The 15,364-nt window shown below is 47.6% G+C and overlaps 1 protein-coding gene across 3 annotated transcripts in view; it reads right to left on the reverse strand.

Annotated features, from left to right (window-relative positions):
- Positions 1-15,364, reverse strand: part of dpy19l3 (dpy-19 like C-mannosyltransferase 3) — a 36,450-nt gene that overhangs the window by 7,378 nt on the left and 13,708 nt on the right. For all 3 annotated transcript variants that reach the window (XM_035416613.1, XM_035416612.1, XM_035416614.1), the window contains 9 exons: positions 15,027-15,158; positions 13,281-13,382; positions 13,070-13,143; positions 12,555-12,713; positions 11,304-11,420; positions 10,798-10,909; positions 10,396-10,452; positions 9,752-9,834; positions 118-250 (listed from right to left, as the gene is read on the reverse strand). In XM_035416613.1, the coding sequence (XP_035272504.1) occupies positions 118-250; positions 9,752-9,834; positions 10,396-10,452; positions 10,798-10,909; positions 11,304-11,420; positions 12,555-12,713; positions 13,070-13,143; positions 13,281-13,382; positions 15,027-15,158 (969 nt within the window). The remainder of the gene's footprint in view (positions 1-117; positions 251-9,751; positions 9,835-10,395; positions 10,453-10,797; positions 10,910-11,303; positions 11,421-12,554; positions 12,714-13,069; positions 13,144-13,280; positions 13,383-15,026; positions 15,159-15,364) is intronic.

Genomic DNA, 15,364 nt, shown 5'->3' on the forward strand with positions numbered 1-15,364 from the left:
CCTGTTTCAGGGTATATAAGAGTGATTTACCTGTCTCAGGGTACACAGGTGTGATTTACCTGTCTCAGGGTACACAGGTGTGATTTACCTGTCTCAGTGTACACAGGTGTGATTTACCTGTCTGGTCCTCTCCCTCAGTTCCCGGTCCTCGTAATGTGGGTGGTTAGTCAGGGTTCTTCCAGTGCACAGTTTGATCCCGGCTAGAAGCTGCATGCTCCCCGCAAACACAGCCTTCTTTGAGGTCTTGGAGCTTAAAAAAAACAAAAAAAAAAACATAACAGTTTTCCTTTTATTAAGTATCTTGCCTTAAAGTGCAATTAAACCGCAATTTAACAAAATATTAACGTTTTTCATCGTCTGTACAGAAGTCTCAACCGAAGCGTTATTAACCAATAAAACAAACCTCTTCTGAAATGATTTTGTGGTTCTGCAACGCTCTCTGCAAAGCCTCATACTGTGTACCGTGTGTGCAACGCTTACATCACATTGTTTTATTAAATGCTTTGCTATGGTTTCATTTCAGTTGCTTATGTTAAATGTTAAAACAGCCCAGAAAGGGTTAGCAACAGTTGCTAGCGGTTATATTTTAGAAAATACACGTATCCATGCGTACAGCAGGTCTAGTTTTTTTTTTCCTTTTTTTTTTTTTTGGTTAAAGAATGCCCGGTTGGTAATTTTAGATCAATTTAATTGAGCTCTTTACTGCTGGTAAAAGCTCGCTTCTGTAATGTCAATAAAATACGAAGAGAGGGTGAAATGTTTCTCTCCCCCTGCTTCACTGCAAACAACAGATGCTGTGGAAATAAAGATGAAGTTTTGCAGAGCTCCAAATGGAAAAAAGAAATAAAGACCAAAAATTAGCTATTTCCCGTAGCCTGAACACTCAGAATTGACTTGTTTTGCCTGAGACATCATGCACATAAATATAAATAATATGAAGTATTAGAACTAACGAGGTTTGCGTTTCTTCCTGTGTAGCAATTGCAGAGCTTTTATGAACTGGAAATGACAGATTTCTATGAAATCAATGAAGTTTTGATATTTTAAAGCTTCAGGTGAACTCATTTATCGTGCTAGTTAAGAGGCCAAAAATCATTAAACTGCAGTTTGCTAGCAATAAAACAGCTATTCATATTAGTAGCAATAATGAGATCCAGCTACATAATGACAGCTGAACACATAATATCCAATTAGCCCCAACCGTCAAAACTGTGTTAGCCAAATTGCCCTTAAAGCTGTATTTTTTGCTATATTTTTGCTTTTTTTTGTATTTTATTTTACTCCTTTACAATGTTCTTTTAAATGTTTAAAGCATATTTGATAAAGCATGTTTTGATAAGGCGTACATAAAAAAATTACACCACACCAAGACTAAGCATAGACTAAGCTTATCCACCCTTCTGCACAGTGCACAGTGCCAGAACAGTGGACTGTACAGAGATTTCTTCGTGGCTAGACACCTTGACATCCGATCACAGCTGCGTTTACCCAGTTTGCCTTCCCTGGCTGAGTTCAGGCACGGTAAGACTGACTCTCTGGTAAACCGTGGTTAATACAGGCACTCAACCAGCGCTGATGAGCCGTGCTCCTACTGGATTTCTCATTTGTACATCGGAAGAATCCGGTTCAAATCTGCGTGGATTAATTTATAACTCCTCCGATTTATAACTCCTCCGATAACTCCTGTCCAAACACGGATTGCCCCAGAATACGGCGATCAGCGGCAGGATTTTACAGAAAGAACAAACTCCAGAAGTGCTTTTCTGAGGGTTTGCGATACTGGAGAAGGAAACAAAGGGATTTACAACAAGGTACATAATGGCACCGCCAAGGGCAAAGTTGAAGGAATGACCATCAGTCATTCCTTCATGTACAATAAAGCCCCACCCTGTAAAACCATAAAGGGCTAAATCGATTCGGGACAGTTACCTGAACATCTGCCGCAAGCTTACACTGGCATCTTAAAAAATATGGACTTGTTACACAAGTATGACATCAGTGTGCAACTGGCATTTACAACGAAGTAAGTCCTACTGGTAACACGTGTAATTTCTTCACCCACAGAGATATAGTGTAACTGTTGCGTATTCACAGTGCGATGGCTCGCGTGTTTCCACACTGCCTGGGTGTGTAGGGTGGCTCTTGGGTTCATGAACAGGAGGAGGCTTGTGGGCGGAGCTTGAAAGAGCGGTCTTCAACAGAGGCAGACCTGTCCTGTGCCCGATTTAACCGTCTTTCTCCCATCCTAGACTGACTTGTGCGTCTGCTCACACTCCCTGTCGGTTTTGACTCGTCGCACATCTCACGCCAATTTTCCCACGATGCTTTTCACTCATCCCTTGCGCGTGCGTACAGAAGCAAGGGCCCACAGGTCTTCCACACCTCACATTTTCCCTCCGTTTTTTTTTGTAAATGTGGCTGCTGGTCTCCCTCGGGTGGCCTTCCCTCCGTCGTCACGGCTTCGCGAGCCAGGTTGTGACAACAATTAACAATTCATAAAGAACCCGCGGAAGTTATTACAGCACGCGAATATCTGAGCTTCATACGGTATGAGTGGTGATAAACAATTTGCTAGTTAGCACCGTCGCACACATTGTGGGGAAAAATGTGGTAATTGCGGTAAATTCGTTTTGAGATTCACTATCGCTTTTAAAAATGTATTTTGTACACAAAGTGTGAGTATTTAAACAGATAACAGGGGTGGGGGGGGGGGACTGAGAATTACAACAGTGCCACAGGTGCCATGGAAATGTGTGTACAAGCCCGTGAGGTGATATACACACCATTTTTTTTTCTTTGTATACAGCTTTTACATACCATCCTGTTGTTGCGGCAGCCACTAGCATCTCGTATAATTAACTATACATGTTGACATTAATTATTCCAGTAGCCAACTGCTTCCTTGTGAAGTAGACAGCAATGCTTTGAATGTAGTGACTGGTCTATTTTTAATGAGCCAAAAGCTATTGTATAGTTATATGTATAGTGACAGGCTATAGATAGATTAGGCTATATAAATAGTGCAGGCTATCCCAGGGGTTATCGGAATCCTGGCTACAAAACATGTGTATACTGGTTTTTTTCCCCAGCCAATCACTTTATTGATAGGTTCCAGAAAAAATTGTTAAGTGTTATCTCGCGATTTTCCCTCAAAAACTCAACACAAAGCAGATATGGCTTGCTGCTGCTTAGCACATTACAGAAAATAAAAACATCAGTTGATGTTCCATAAAATTCTGGGCTGTGAATATAGAACATTTGTTCTTCATGGCATACATAGCGTTTTTCACATAGCCTACTGTAATGTGGCCTTAAGTTCCTTAAATAGGTATTAAAATGTTAACAAATTAAGAACAATTAGCAGCTTGTTCTCAATTGAGAAGTCGCAATTATGGCTGTAACAGAAACCAGAATAAACCTTGGGTCGGCAGGACTCAACTGTGTAACCAAAAAAAGTTAACTTCATTATTTTGGGTGAAAAGAGTACAGAACACCATAAACGAATAGTAAAACAGAGTCTTCTCTTGTGTTATCTCTGTGCAGTACTGGACATTAGAAAACGCAAAAACGTTATTAAGTACATGACAATCTTCAAGAAAAAAAGTACAAAAAAGCAAAACAATGAGTAACATCAAATCCTCTTGTGTGCTACCTTTTTTATATTTTTAAAAGTTAGGTTAAAGGAAGCTACGATTAACTCAGACATGACTAACTATGGAACCTTCAGTCAGTTCAATGACAATAATACCAATCCATTTCCCCCCCCAAAAAAGCTATCTGGTTACCATGACAACAATACACACATTTCAGTCACCCACTTTGTAACGTGCTCTATCAGAGTGAAATGTGCCGTGTCGGAGTGAAATGTAGGCCACTCCGTATCGGAGTGAAATGTACTCTATCAGAGTGATTTAACACTATGGATTTTTGCGGTGGTACACTTGAAAATTAAAAACCGTTGGGCGAGAGTAGTCTGTGCTGTAGCAACGGCGAGTGACTGAGTGGCTACAGATTATCTTTTCATTGCGTACAATTTAACATCTCTGGCACTTACATGACACTAGAGAGCCCCAAAAAAAATTTTGATAAGCGATATTTGAGATGGATGCTACGGCAGAAAATGCTCCGCTTTCATTCCGATTTGCGATCTCTGCCGCCGTCGCCTCTCCTTCAAGCGGCAATTACCGTTGCCGCGTCGACGCTTTCGTGCGGAACCCGAGGCAGCACCTGCTTTCCCCCGGACAATAAAGAGCGCGCCGAATTATCTTTCCGGCGACCGCGGCTAGCCCCCTGTATTTCACATCAGGTCACATTTGCGTGCGTTTGTGTACAGTTTTGCGGCCACGCACAAAACGGGACCTCACAAAACCGAGACCGGTGCGCTTTTAGGCGATACTAATAGTTTCTCTCTTACATTTTTTTTCAAGGTCTTGGTTGTATTGAACTCCCAGAAAAGCCGATTGATTTTGTCCCAAAACATGGTAAAACATGTTTAGGTCCCATTAAGGAAAACCCACACAGTACCGTATTGGGAATTCCTGATATATATTCGTTAACAGTCAACATTTCAATTGAACTTTTGCTGAAGAATACATATGACTGAATGAAGCATCTGATATTTGATCAAACACATCTGCAATGACATATTCATGGTGATAATGACCACATCCTTCTTCATCTACCGCCAAAGTTTTATTTTTGTTAAAAATGTTTTGTTTTTTTTGTTTTGTTTTTTTAAAAATTATATTCCCAGCAACAGACTGAATAAAACCAATGCACTGCAAACGGACACAAGGATTTCATCTCCTTGCCAAGGACTGGGGGGGGGGGGGGTGGAAAGAGACAATTTTAATGAATAAAAATATAAATAAATAAAATCCAAAGGCTTTTGCAGGGCGTGTTTTCCGGGCTCTGGCAGAGACGCTAAAGGACGAGCTGAATGCTAAACTCCCCCCCCCCACCCCCCCGGCCCCCCCTGCACAGAGCCTGTTGCATCTTCTCTCTCCCCCTTCATTACATGCAGCTTTGGATTTGCCGGCTGGGGTCACCGTGGTTACGCTCTGATCCTCTGCAACCTTAATTGAGTGGTGCGCGATCCGTCTCTCGCCCGCAGACAGTGTTTAATTAATTTGGCAAGGGAGGGACGAGCTGGGCCCCTCCAACTCCCACTGCATGCGGACCAGGACACTAACGTACGCCCCCCCCCGTCCCCCCCGCCCCCCCCCCCCACACACACACCCTCCCAGAAGCACAGATACTGGGGAATGAGGTGGCAAGCGAGATTAGTTTTTGGATACGAAGAGCAAACAAAGAAACTGTTTACGGCGCGACCTTGTCTTGGGCGCGTGGGTTATCGTTCTAAAATGGAGGTGAAACTCGGACGATGTTTAATGCAGGGTAATGAGGAGGCAGCTGAATCTCATATCCAGGGCTCAGAGCCACCCGATCTGCAGTCTGCTCCGCCAGGACACAGCCAAGCCAACCGCTAACCGAGCGACACAAATATTTATGAACCACCAACTGAATGACAATAAAGTTACCACCTAGCAACTATACGGCAGCAACAAAATAATAATATTAAATATCTTTAATATACCTTGGCTATAAACGCTGGCTTGGCTATACATATGATATAAAAAATACAACAAAATGCCTTTCCAAAGCCTGCTATTGCTGTAAAATACACAGCGTGGAAAAAAACTTTTCACAATGATGTCAATCAATCATGCAAGCTGGCTGTAAACACCATCTAGATTAAACTCTCAATGCCATGGACACAATTCCCCCTGGAACTCTCATTGGTTGAACCATTAGGCTCCTGTCTCCTGATGTTCTCATTGGTTGAGCCACTGGACTCCCGTGGCAAGGCCAATACCGGCTTCCTGATCCAATCAAGCTTCAGTGATGCCTGACAGTGAAATGAGCCTGACCTTTGACCTTGTGTTAGGCCCATCGCAGTGATACATACTGAATATTTATGCAGGAAGCCCCGTACGCAGCTAATATCCAATTAAGTTTAGGATTTGTGAGATATGTTATGCAAATGTCACTGCATGCTGGCCTATACCCCCAGTGACATTATAAAATTGATTAACGGAGGCCAATTAATATTCAAGGGTTACAGCCTCATGCAAACGCTAGACAGACCATGATGTGCATCTGCCAGTATCTGTGTGTGTGTGTGTGTGTGTGATTGGGTTTGTGTGTGTATGTGTGTGTATTTGTGACTGGATTTGTGTGTGTGTGTGTACGCGTATTTGTGATTGGGTTGGTGTGGGTGCGTGTTTGTGTGATAGTGTTTGTGTGCATGCATATGTGTGTATTAGTGATTCGGTTTGTGTGTATGAGCGTGTGTGTACTTGTGAGTGTTTGTGTGTGCGTGTGTGTGTGTGTGTGTGCGTACCTGTGAGTATTTGTGTGCATTTATGGAAAAGAGGCCCTGCAAATGTAACAACCCAATACAGACCAGACTCCAAACCTTATCAGCGACTGTGTCTTTACATCTTTTATCTCTACATATCACAGCAAAATTAATTTCCTTATCCAGCGCTGCATTTTGAGTCACAGCAGCCCCATTAAGGAAAACCCTCATCAGCTTTAAATATTACTGCAACACCAAAGACACCACCAACCCGGGGAAGGCGCACACTGCACCGTTTACCTCCATCGATTTCACTCCTAGCTCGTGCCCTGTCCCAAATGAACAGGACCCACAAAACACCTTACCCTAGACCCCCGGATCGGTACACTACTTTGACACGGTATGATTTTGGGTGAAATCAATGTGACGGCAAAGACAACTGTGGATCGCCCTGGTCCGTTTGACACAGAATAAATAAAAGCAAGGATCAGAGACAGTCAAACTGATCTGAGATCATTACACTCCTTCTTACACAGAATGAGCCAGGATACAATTAAGGACGATGTAAAGTGATCCTGGAACAGGGATGCGCAAACTCGTTCAGCGATGACCACAACGTATCAATCCATGCTTTTCCGCGACCCCAAACCTATGTCGTTTTCATTAATAACAATTAATCGACAATAAATTAAGCCGCGGACCTTCATAATACGCAAAAGCTAAAGGAAAGGACGAAGTTAGCAGGCAATTAATCAGAGAAAGCACAGCTGAATTAACAGAACTTAAGGCTGCAGTGAAGCGTGGGATAAACCCGCAGGATAAAACAAAACATTTCTTCTCATTAACATTACGGTCATCCTCAGTGAGTCTTTTTAATGGGACTTAACAGCCACTTAGCCATTTTCCAGTGGGGAAGATTAGCTAATATTTCAACGCAAGCAATGTTTCAACAATGTTTTTTTTTGTCAAAAGCACAAAAAAGACCATCGGATCACAATGATTAGCTAAAGCTTTTAACTTACGCTGTACGACCAATAAACAAGTTAATCAGGTAGAATCAGTATCTCGTGGAGTGCAGGGAATGATGCACCAGTCAACTTCAAAGCAGGCTTTAAAATACACTGTCAAATTCCATTCAATATAAAATGTGTTTTACCTCATTAAAATTTTTCTATTTTGCACATATTTGTACAAACACAGAATACCATTAACGAATACTAACGTTTTTTTTTCCCAAACAGGCCTAATTGCACTGCAATGTTGTTGTAGTCTACACGACGCCACAGCCAAAGTCTGGCTGGCCGATTCACGGTTTACGCACCGCTGGCCTGATAGACAAGAACGTGCTAGCCAAGCGAGAGCGCGTCAAGGACAATTATTACTAACGCCGGCTAAAGGATCTAATTGGCCGGATAGCACCAGCGCCGGTTCGCCCCTGGTTCATATCACAGTGAGAAGCTTCACACGGGAACACGGAGAACGTGTTCAGCTGTCATTCATGCGCTTATCGGGAAACGCAGCGAAAACGTCAGGTGGCGTAAAATGTCAGGTGGTGTAAAATGTCAGGTGGCGTAAAATGTCAGGGCTAATTAAGCAATTAAAGCCAGAAGTTGGTTTGAAAACCAGAAATGGATGCATTACATTACATTACATTACAGGCATTTGGCAGACGATCTTATCCAGAGCGACGTACAACAAAGTGGATGCGGCCCTCGTCTCCCACCTCTGTTTCAAAAAGAGACATTTTGGGTTGCGGTGATGACCCTGGATCGCCTTGGGTGGGGCGGGACCCTGACCGGACGCCTTTGACTGATGGCGACGTCACCTCAGGACAAGCCGCTGGGACGGGGAATGAAGTGACGGGTCTGGGGTACGCTGCCCCCCTGTGGTCACTCAGGACAGGCGCGGGTCCACGTGAACCGGTCCCCGGCTCTTGCTCACCCGCACTCGGTTCCCACGGGAACGCCAGGCCACCAATGAGAGAGCCAGCTCAGCCCAGCGCAAAAAAACCACAAGCCAACCGCCGGCAGGTATCGGCAGCAGAGCTTCGACCGGACTTCGCCAGACGCGATCGCAGCCGCTGAGACCCATCGACCGGGCCGAGCGGAGCACAGCTGGCGTGACTTTAGCCCGCGGTACCGGTCGTTCGCGGTACCGCAGCCCGCTAACCGCGAGGCTTTCCCAAGAAGCGCCGCGAGAAGAGACGCCACAAAACGACGTCACACCGGCAAGGTTTCTCAGCCGCCGGTGAGCGGGAGAGGAAGAGCAGAGCCGTCTGCGAAGCCCCGACTTCACACACAGAAGTCGCAGAAACAAAAGCGTCTGCATCTGCGTGTGTGTGTGTATGTGTGTGTGTGTGTGTGTGTGTGTCTGTGTGTGTGTGTGTGTGTGTTTGGGCAACGGCTGTAAATCTCCACCCAGCTCATTTGGGTTTTTTTTAGCTGAAGTCCCCAGCACAAACCAAAAAAAAACCAAAAAAAAAACTAATTTACATTCCCCACTCAAAAACAGGCCCGCGCTGTGGAGAGGGAGCAGAACGAGCTCCGGAGCGGAACGCCAGGCTGATATTAATCACCTGGCGAAAGGAAGGGCGTTAAACGCGAGGCAGGTGACGCCAAAAGCCGCGGCGAGTCCTACGTCTCTGCCAGGCCTTCTGACAAAGACACAGGGCGCGCAGCTAATGGAAAAATTCCGACGGAGTCAACGTTCGCGCGGACGTAAATCGCTCTCCGCGAACGCTCCCCGAACGCGGCCCCCGCGTTAGGACAATACAGGGAAATAAGACGCCGGTGGCTTTTTTTAAATTCCCATCCATTTTCAGAGGATTGGGTACTCTCTCCCGAGCCCTCGCCCCTCTCCCAAATCGGATTTGCGCGCAGGGGGAACCGCCGTCGTTTCGCAGCCTTTTCGGTCCGTTCGGAGCGCGCGGAAGAGGCGAAGCCCGATCGGGGGGAAATTTATTTACGGCGCCTTCGATCGCGCGGGTCCGGCGGTTCTGCCGCTCTTGCTCCACAGGCGGCCTCTCCTGGCACTGCCACCGCCACCGCGGCACCGGCACCCGGGCCGCTTCCAGATCCCCGGAGCCTCGGTCACGCTCCAAATCCAGCCCCGCGTTCACACGCGCCGCACAGCACAAACCGCTAGCTGTTTCACGGAATTAACCGCGCGATTCCAATGGAATTAACTGCGCGATTCCGACGGAATTAACCGCGCGATTCCGACGGAATCAGCCAGAGAATTCCGACTGAATCAACAGCAGAATTCCGTCACTTAAAGTATATTTATTTAACACGCGGGGAGCGGATCAAATGTGTTCTACACGCAGCTAACCCCCCCCCCCCCACCCCCCCTCCTCTCCCCTGTTCCCGGACGGAAGGGAAGGAAACCCACCTGATCCAGGTCATCAGCTCCACCGTGTCCGGGTCGTAGAACTCCCGAAGCTCCGAAACTTCCTCCATGAGCTTGGGCCAGAACTTTGGATGCGGCAGGGGAAGCGGGGGAAGAAAGGAGCAATGAACACGAGGAGAAAGGGTCTCTGGGCACGAGAGAGCCATGCGAATCAGTAGCATCGCTAAGCGGAGGCAGCTTAGCAAATCAACAAGACAAGACTGCGCCATGCGTCTGCACTGGGCCTGTTTCTGACATGTACATGACTAACGCACCGGGCCTGTTTCTGACATGTACATGACTAACGCACTGGGTCTGTGTACATGACTAACGCACTGGGTCTGTGTACATGACTAACGCACTGGGCGTCGATGCTGAAAGACGGCGATCCAACCTCCTCTGGTCATTCATGGAAATTAAATAATGGCTGTTCACGTACTGATTGAACAGTAGTGCACGACCAGTTGTGTTCACCAGCAGAGATCGACTGATTGATTGATTGATTGATTGATTGATTGAAATTCTTTATTGATCATTAAAATACAAGTGGCCCCTCTAGCCACAGATGCCCCAGATACAGAAATCATCAAAAGGATAAAAACACAATGAAGCCCAAATGCTTATTTCCATAACAGTGGATGCCTCACCTTGTAATAAAGAAAAGCCAGAATAACAATCGGGATGGTGTATCTGATCAGCCTTAGCTAAGGAAAAAAAAAAGCATAATGAGAATAAGAGTACACAAAATGAAAAACACACCATTTAAAATGATCATCCTTTCATTTAAAAATGCCTTTTCACTTGAGTTACGTAAACTGTCACAACATCGCCATCTGGTGGCAGCATATGGTAATTTGTTTTATTGTGAAGCTTCAAAGCCGCGCACTCAATAGCGAACCTCTCAGAAAGGAGTGCGCAGTACCTTTTGACACTACCCGAGGCACAATGCTACGGATCACAAGTTATCTGAGCACTGAAGGCTGGCAGCATCACTAGCACGGATGCAGTCAGTGAACATGGAGAAGGACCAGAGAAGGTCTTCTGTTTACCTTTGTCTGAGAGTGACAGCGGATCACCCTGAGGTAGAGGCCCCACAGCTCCTTACCGCATACGCCATAGGCCGCGAAGGCGCACATGTGACCTGTCCAGAGGTATTTCATTCTATGGACAGAGAGAGAGATAGAGAGAGAGAGAGACAGGGCAGGGAGAGAGAGAGAGAGAGAGAGAAGAGGAGGGGTAAGGGGGAAAGAAATAAAAAAGAGAAAAGAGGGGGGAGGGAGAGAGAGGGGGGTGAGGGAGAGAGAGAGAGGGAGGGAGAGCCCGAAAAGAATGAGAGACAGAGGAGAGAGAGGGAGAGTGTGGAGAGAATGAGGGAGGAGACAAGAGAGAGAGAAAAGCAGAGGGAGAGGGACACGGAGAGTAAGAGAGAAAGAGTGACGGTAAGCGAATGAGAAACATGACAGAGCCGATTTGTCAGGGCTGCTCGCACCGATCGCTCCATCACACACTCCAAATTTCATCATCCGCATTCTAAACGGGAACGAAGGAAACCTACCTCATGGTGCTCAGCGCAAGGACACCGAAACACACGGTGTGCAGCAGATTATAAGATACGTCTGGCCCAAGGCCGATTATCTCCTCCTCTCTCTGTGAACGAGCGCCGCTCGAACCGCTGAAAGGGAAAATGGAAGAAATGCAACCATTATAACTGTAACTGCGGTAAGAGTAACAGCAAATGGGCAAAACAACTGCACGCAGGCACGCATGTACTGTATGCTGAGCGGAGCGCTGTATCATATCTGGATATGTGTTGGCAGATGATTGTGATTTGATGTTATTTTCTGAGATGTTTGGGGAGAGGCTGGGCCGCTTCAGGACTGAGGTTTTAGTGAGTAGTGCCTGTGCAATCAGGAGGCCCAGATGAAAGATAGCGTATGATGGCTGGGAAGTAATTTTACAGCAAAATACAGCCTCTCTGAGAATTGGAAGATAGTCGGTAATAAGAGTATTGCAGCACCTGTGGAGAGTCAGAGAGTGTAAAAGCATCTGTGTTCAGAGCAGCAGTGTGGAGCAGTGTTCAGAGCAGCAGTGTGGAGCAGTGTTCAGAGCAGCAGTGTGGAGCAGTGGTCAGAGCAGCAGTGTGGAGCAGTGGTCAGAGCAGCAGTGTGGAGCAGTGGCCAGAGCAGCAGTGTGGAGCAGTGGTCAGTGCAGCAGTGTGGAGTAGTGGTCACAGCAGCAGTGTGGAGCAGTGGTCAGAGCAGTAGAGTGGAGCAGCGGTCAGAGCAGCAGTGTGGAGCAGTGGTTAATGCAGCAGTGTGGATCAGCACTTAGAGCAGCAGTGTGGAGCAGTGTTCTGAGCAGTAGAGAGGAGCAGCGGTCAGAGCAGCAGTGTGGAGCAGTGGTTAGTGCAGCAGTGTGGATCAGCACTCAGAGCAGCAGCGTGGAGCAGTGTTCCGAGCAGCAGTGTGGAGCAGTGGTCAGCGCAGCAGTGTGGAGCAGTGGTCAGAGCAGCAGTGTGGAGCAGTGGTCAGTGCAGCAGTGTGGAGCAGTGGTCAGAGCAGCAGTGTGGAGCAGTGCTCAGAGCGGCAGTGTGGAGCAGTGTTCCGAGCAGCAGTGTGAAGCAGTGTTCCGAGCAGCAGTGTGGAGCAGTGGTCAGAGCAGCAGTGTGGAGCAGTGGTCAGAGCAGTAGTGTGGAGCAGTGGTCTGAGCAGCAGTGTGGAGCAGTGCTCAGAGCAGCAGTGTAGAGCAGTGCTCAGGGGACTCATGGTAAGATGGTTGGGAGTGTCTGGGTTCCACCAGGGCGTACCTCAGGTTCCGTAGCCCCACCATCAGAAGCATTAGCAGGAGCACGCTGAGAGTGCAGAGGTAGGGGTACACCATCAGCGTCCCCGCCAGCCGCTCAAAGGTGTCCAGGGGCAGAAGGCCAAACGCCTCCTCACACAGGTACAGGTTGGCATCGAAATCTCTGAGGAAGAGGAGATCACAATGAGAGACGAGGTCAGAGGTCAAGGCAGCGGCCAGGTTGCACAACTGCAGCACCCTTTCAATGCATCGACAGAGTATGCTACTCCCACAGCAGGAGAAGGGAAACCACATCAACAGGGTAACTGACCAATGACAAAAGCCTTCTTACATGCAGGAGACCAATCAACAGGCAAGCAATGGCCAATGACAAAAGCCTTCTTACAGGCAGGAGACTAATCAACAGGGTAGCAATAGCCAATGACAAAAGCCTTCTTACAGGCAGGAGACCAATCAACAGGGTAGAACTGGCCAATGATAAACGCGCTCTCAGACGCAGGGGGCGGTGAGCACACCCACCTCGTGGAGCCAAAGCCGAACTTGGCCTTGATGAACTTGAAGATGTGCTCGTCCGATCTCAGCTGCAGCGCGGTCTGTGAAGGGGGAACGGATCGCCATGTCAACGGCCACACCCCATCGGCGGGTTTACTGGGAGGGGTGCAGTGGCGGGACTGAGGGAAAGCCTTGGGACGGGGGGGGGTCGGGTGGGGGGGGGGGGGGGGGGGGTTACCTTGGTCAGATAGTTGAGGGTGAAGGTCAGGCTGAGGACCAGCACAGTGTGCAGCAGCAGTTTGGCGAGGCGCAGCAGCAGCCCTCCCGTCCTCAGGCCCCTCTGCCAGGATCACAAACAGCCCAGGTGAGCACGGGCCAGAGCGCAGCAGCGCCCTCTAGTGGATCCCCGCACACCTTCCCCACAGGGCTGCCAGATTTTGGAATTGATCAAAACCAGATGCCCACAGCTGGAAGCGTAATCGTAAAGGTTGTCAGGAACTGTTGGCCTGGAGGGAGGGGGGGGATCTATGGGAGGGCCCCTTCTGATCACTACTGGTAAATCTGCATTCATCAATAAATCATAAATGGCGTCATTAATGCATTAATGGGTGGGGGCGGGGCTACGACCACCCCAATATTACCAAACAAGCCCCAATAATAAAGCATGATGAATGATGATGAGAAAATTAATATCACAAAGAACGGGGATTTCCTGCTGTGATTGGGATCAGTATTCTGAAGTATTTTCCCCACCACCAGAAATGAGCAGTTCATCACAGTTGTTCATTTAATAAAGTTTTTGGTGCCCCGCCAAAACCCCTCTAGAGGGCTGTAATTCTCAGGATCTATGCATTTCACCACCCCCCCCCCCACCCCTCCCCCCCAACCCACCCAATATTCAAACTAAAGTTATGCCCTTGCATAAACGTTTGTCCTTCGTTGTGACTTACATTTAAGTGCAAGTGAGAAAGTGATTTTCCTGCTCAACAAACAGTTTGGCAAGTTGAGCAACCACCAAGATGAGCCCCCCAAAACGGTGTTCGTGAAGAAAAGAAAAAAACAGAACAGATGCCTGAACGTGTTTGTGTTAAGTCAAAGCTAAGGATTAATGCCGATTGAATATCAGGCCTGTGTCTCTGACGTGTGTTTGCTCATCTTGGCCGATTCACGGTGCTGGCTTACACTGCGCTCACCGTCTGTTTACACAGCTGTGTGTTCACTGGAGGAGTGCGGGTGAAGTACCCGTTCAGAAAAGTACCGCAGCGAAATCCCGCTTCCTTCACCAGAACGCCACACTGTCACCACACCCACCGTAAAGGCTCATTTATACCGTGCCACACGACACTCTCAAAAACTGCTGAGACAAAAATGAAGGGTTCGCATGAAGTTTGGCATTTGTAGTTTTGCAACGGCCTGTGTGGAGGGTTCTGTTGTCTCTATGGTAACGAGATGCCAAACACTTGACCATTTTTTTCCCCCACATTTGCACATTTGTCCAATCGCACTGCATCACAATCTACTGATAAGGTGCGATTCTCATTACAGAGTGTGACAAAGTATGACGTGTCCTCAAAATAACCGAGATTATAGAGGCACGCAAAACTTGGAAAAAAATACCGTGCAACACATTTTTTCAATTGAAAACATGTTATTTTTGTCAAATGATACTAGTCAGAAGTGTTGAGCAATGAAGTATAAATTAGGCTTAACTTAAACAGAGCAGGGATAGGGACAGGATATCAGTGGTCCATTTACAGAAGAGATTCAAGTTAAGGTTAATTTAACTTTTCTGAAAAGGTCCTTTTCTCCAACCCCCAGCCTATGCTAGTTACCCTAGGTCAGTTAATGGTAGGGTCGACAGCCACGTCATCTCCTTTACCGCTGAGCGACAGACAGACTTTATCTGACAGACCTGTGGCTCTGAGATCGAAGCCCCACAGGTGCGGCTGACCTGGCCTTGGCGACGCCGCGGCTCCGCCCTCACCTGAAAGCGCCTGACGAAGAGGGCGGCCACGATGAAGCTGAGCACCAGGGAGCCGAGGATCATGGGATTGCAGAACTGCAGGGCCCACACCGACAGGAGGCTGGAGGCCTGCACCAGGTAGAGCGACGTCACCTGCCGTGTGGACGGGAGAGGGGTGGGGTGGGGTGTGGGGCGGGGTTACTGCCAAAGTCTCTCAGAGAAACAGCACCTCTGTCAACATTTAAACATCAGCTACAACCAAGAGCCCTCACGGTACGACCAACGCACCGGCCAGAGTTCCAAAACAAACAGCACGGATAAAACAAGGGAACATCCAGATCATTTTCACAGCCTTAGGC

Source organism: Anguilla anguilla, chromosome 5 (assembly GCF_013347855.1).
Source record: "Anguilla anguilla isolate fAngAng1 chromosome 5, fAngAng1.pri, whole genome shotgun sequence".
Taxonomy (NCBI): domain Eukaryota; kingdom Metazoa; phylum Chordata; class Actinopteri; order Anguilliformes; family Anguillidae; genus Anguilla; species Anguilla anguilla.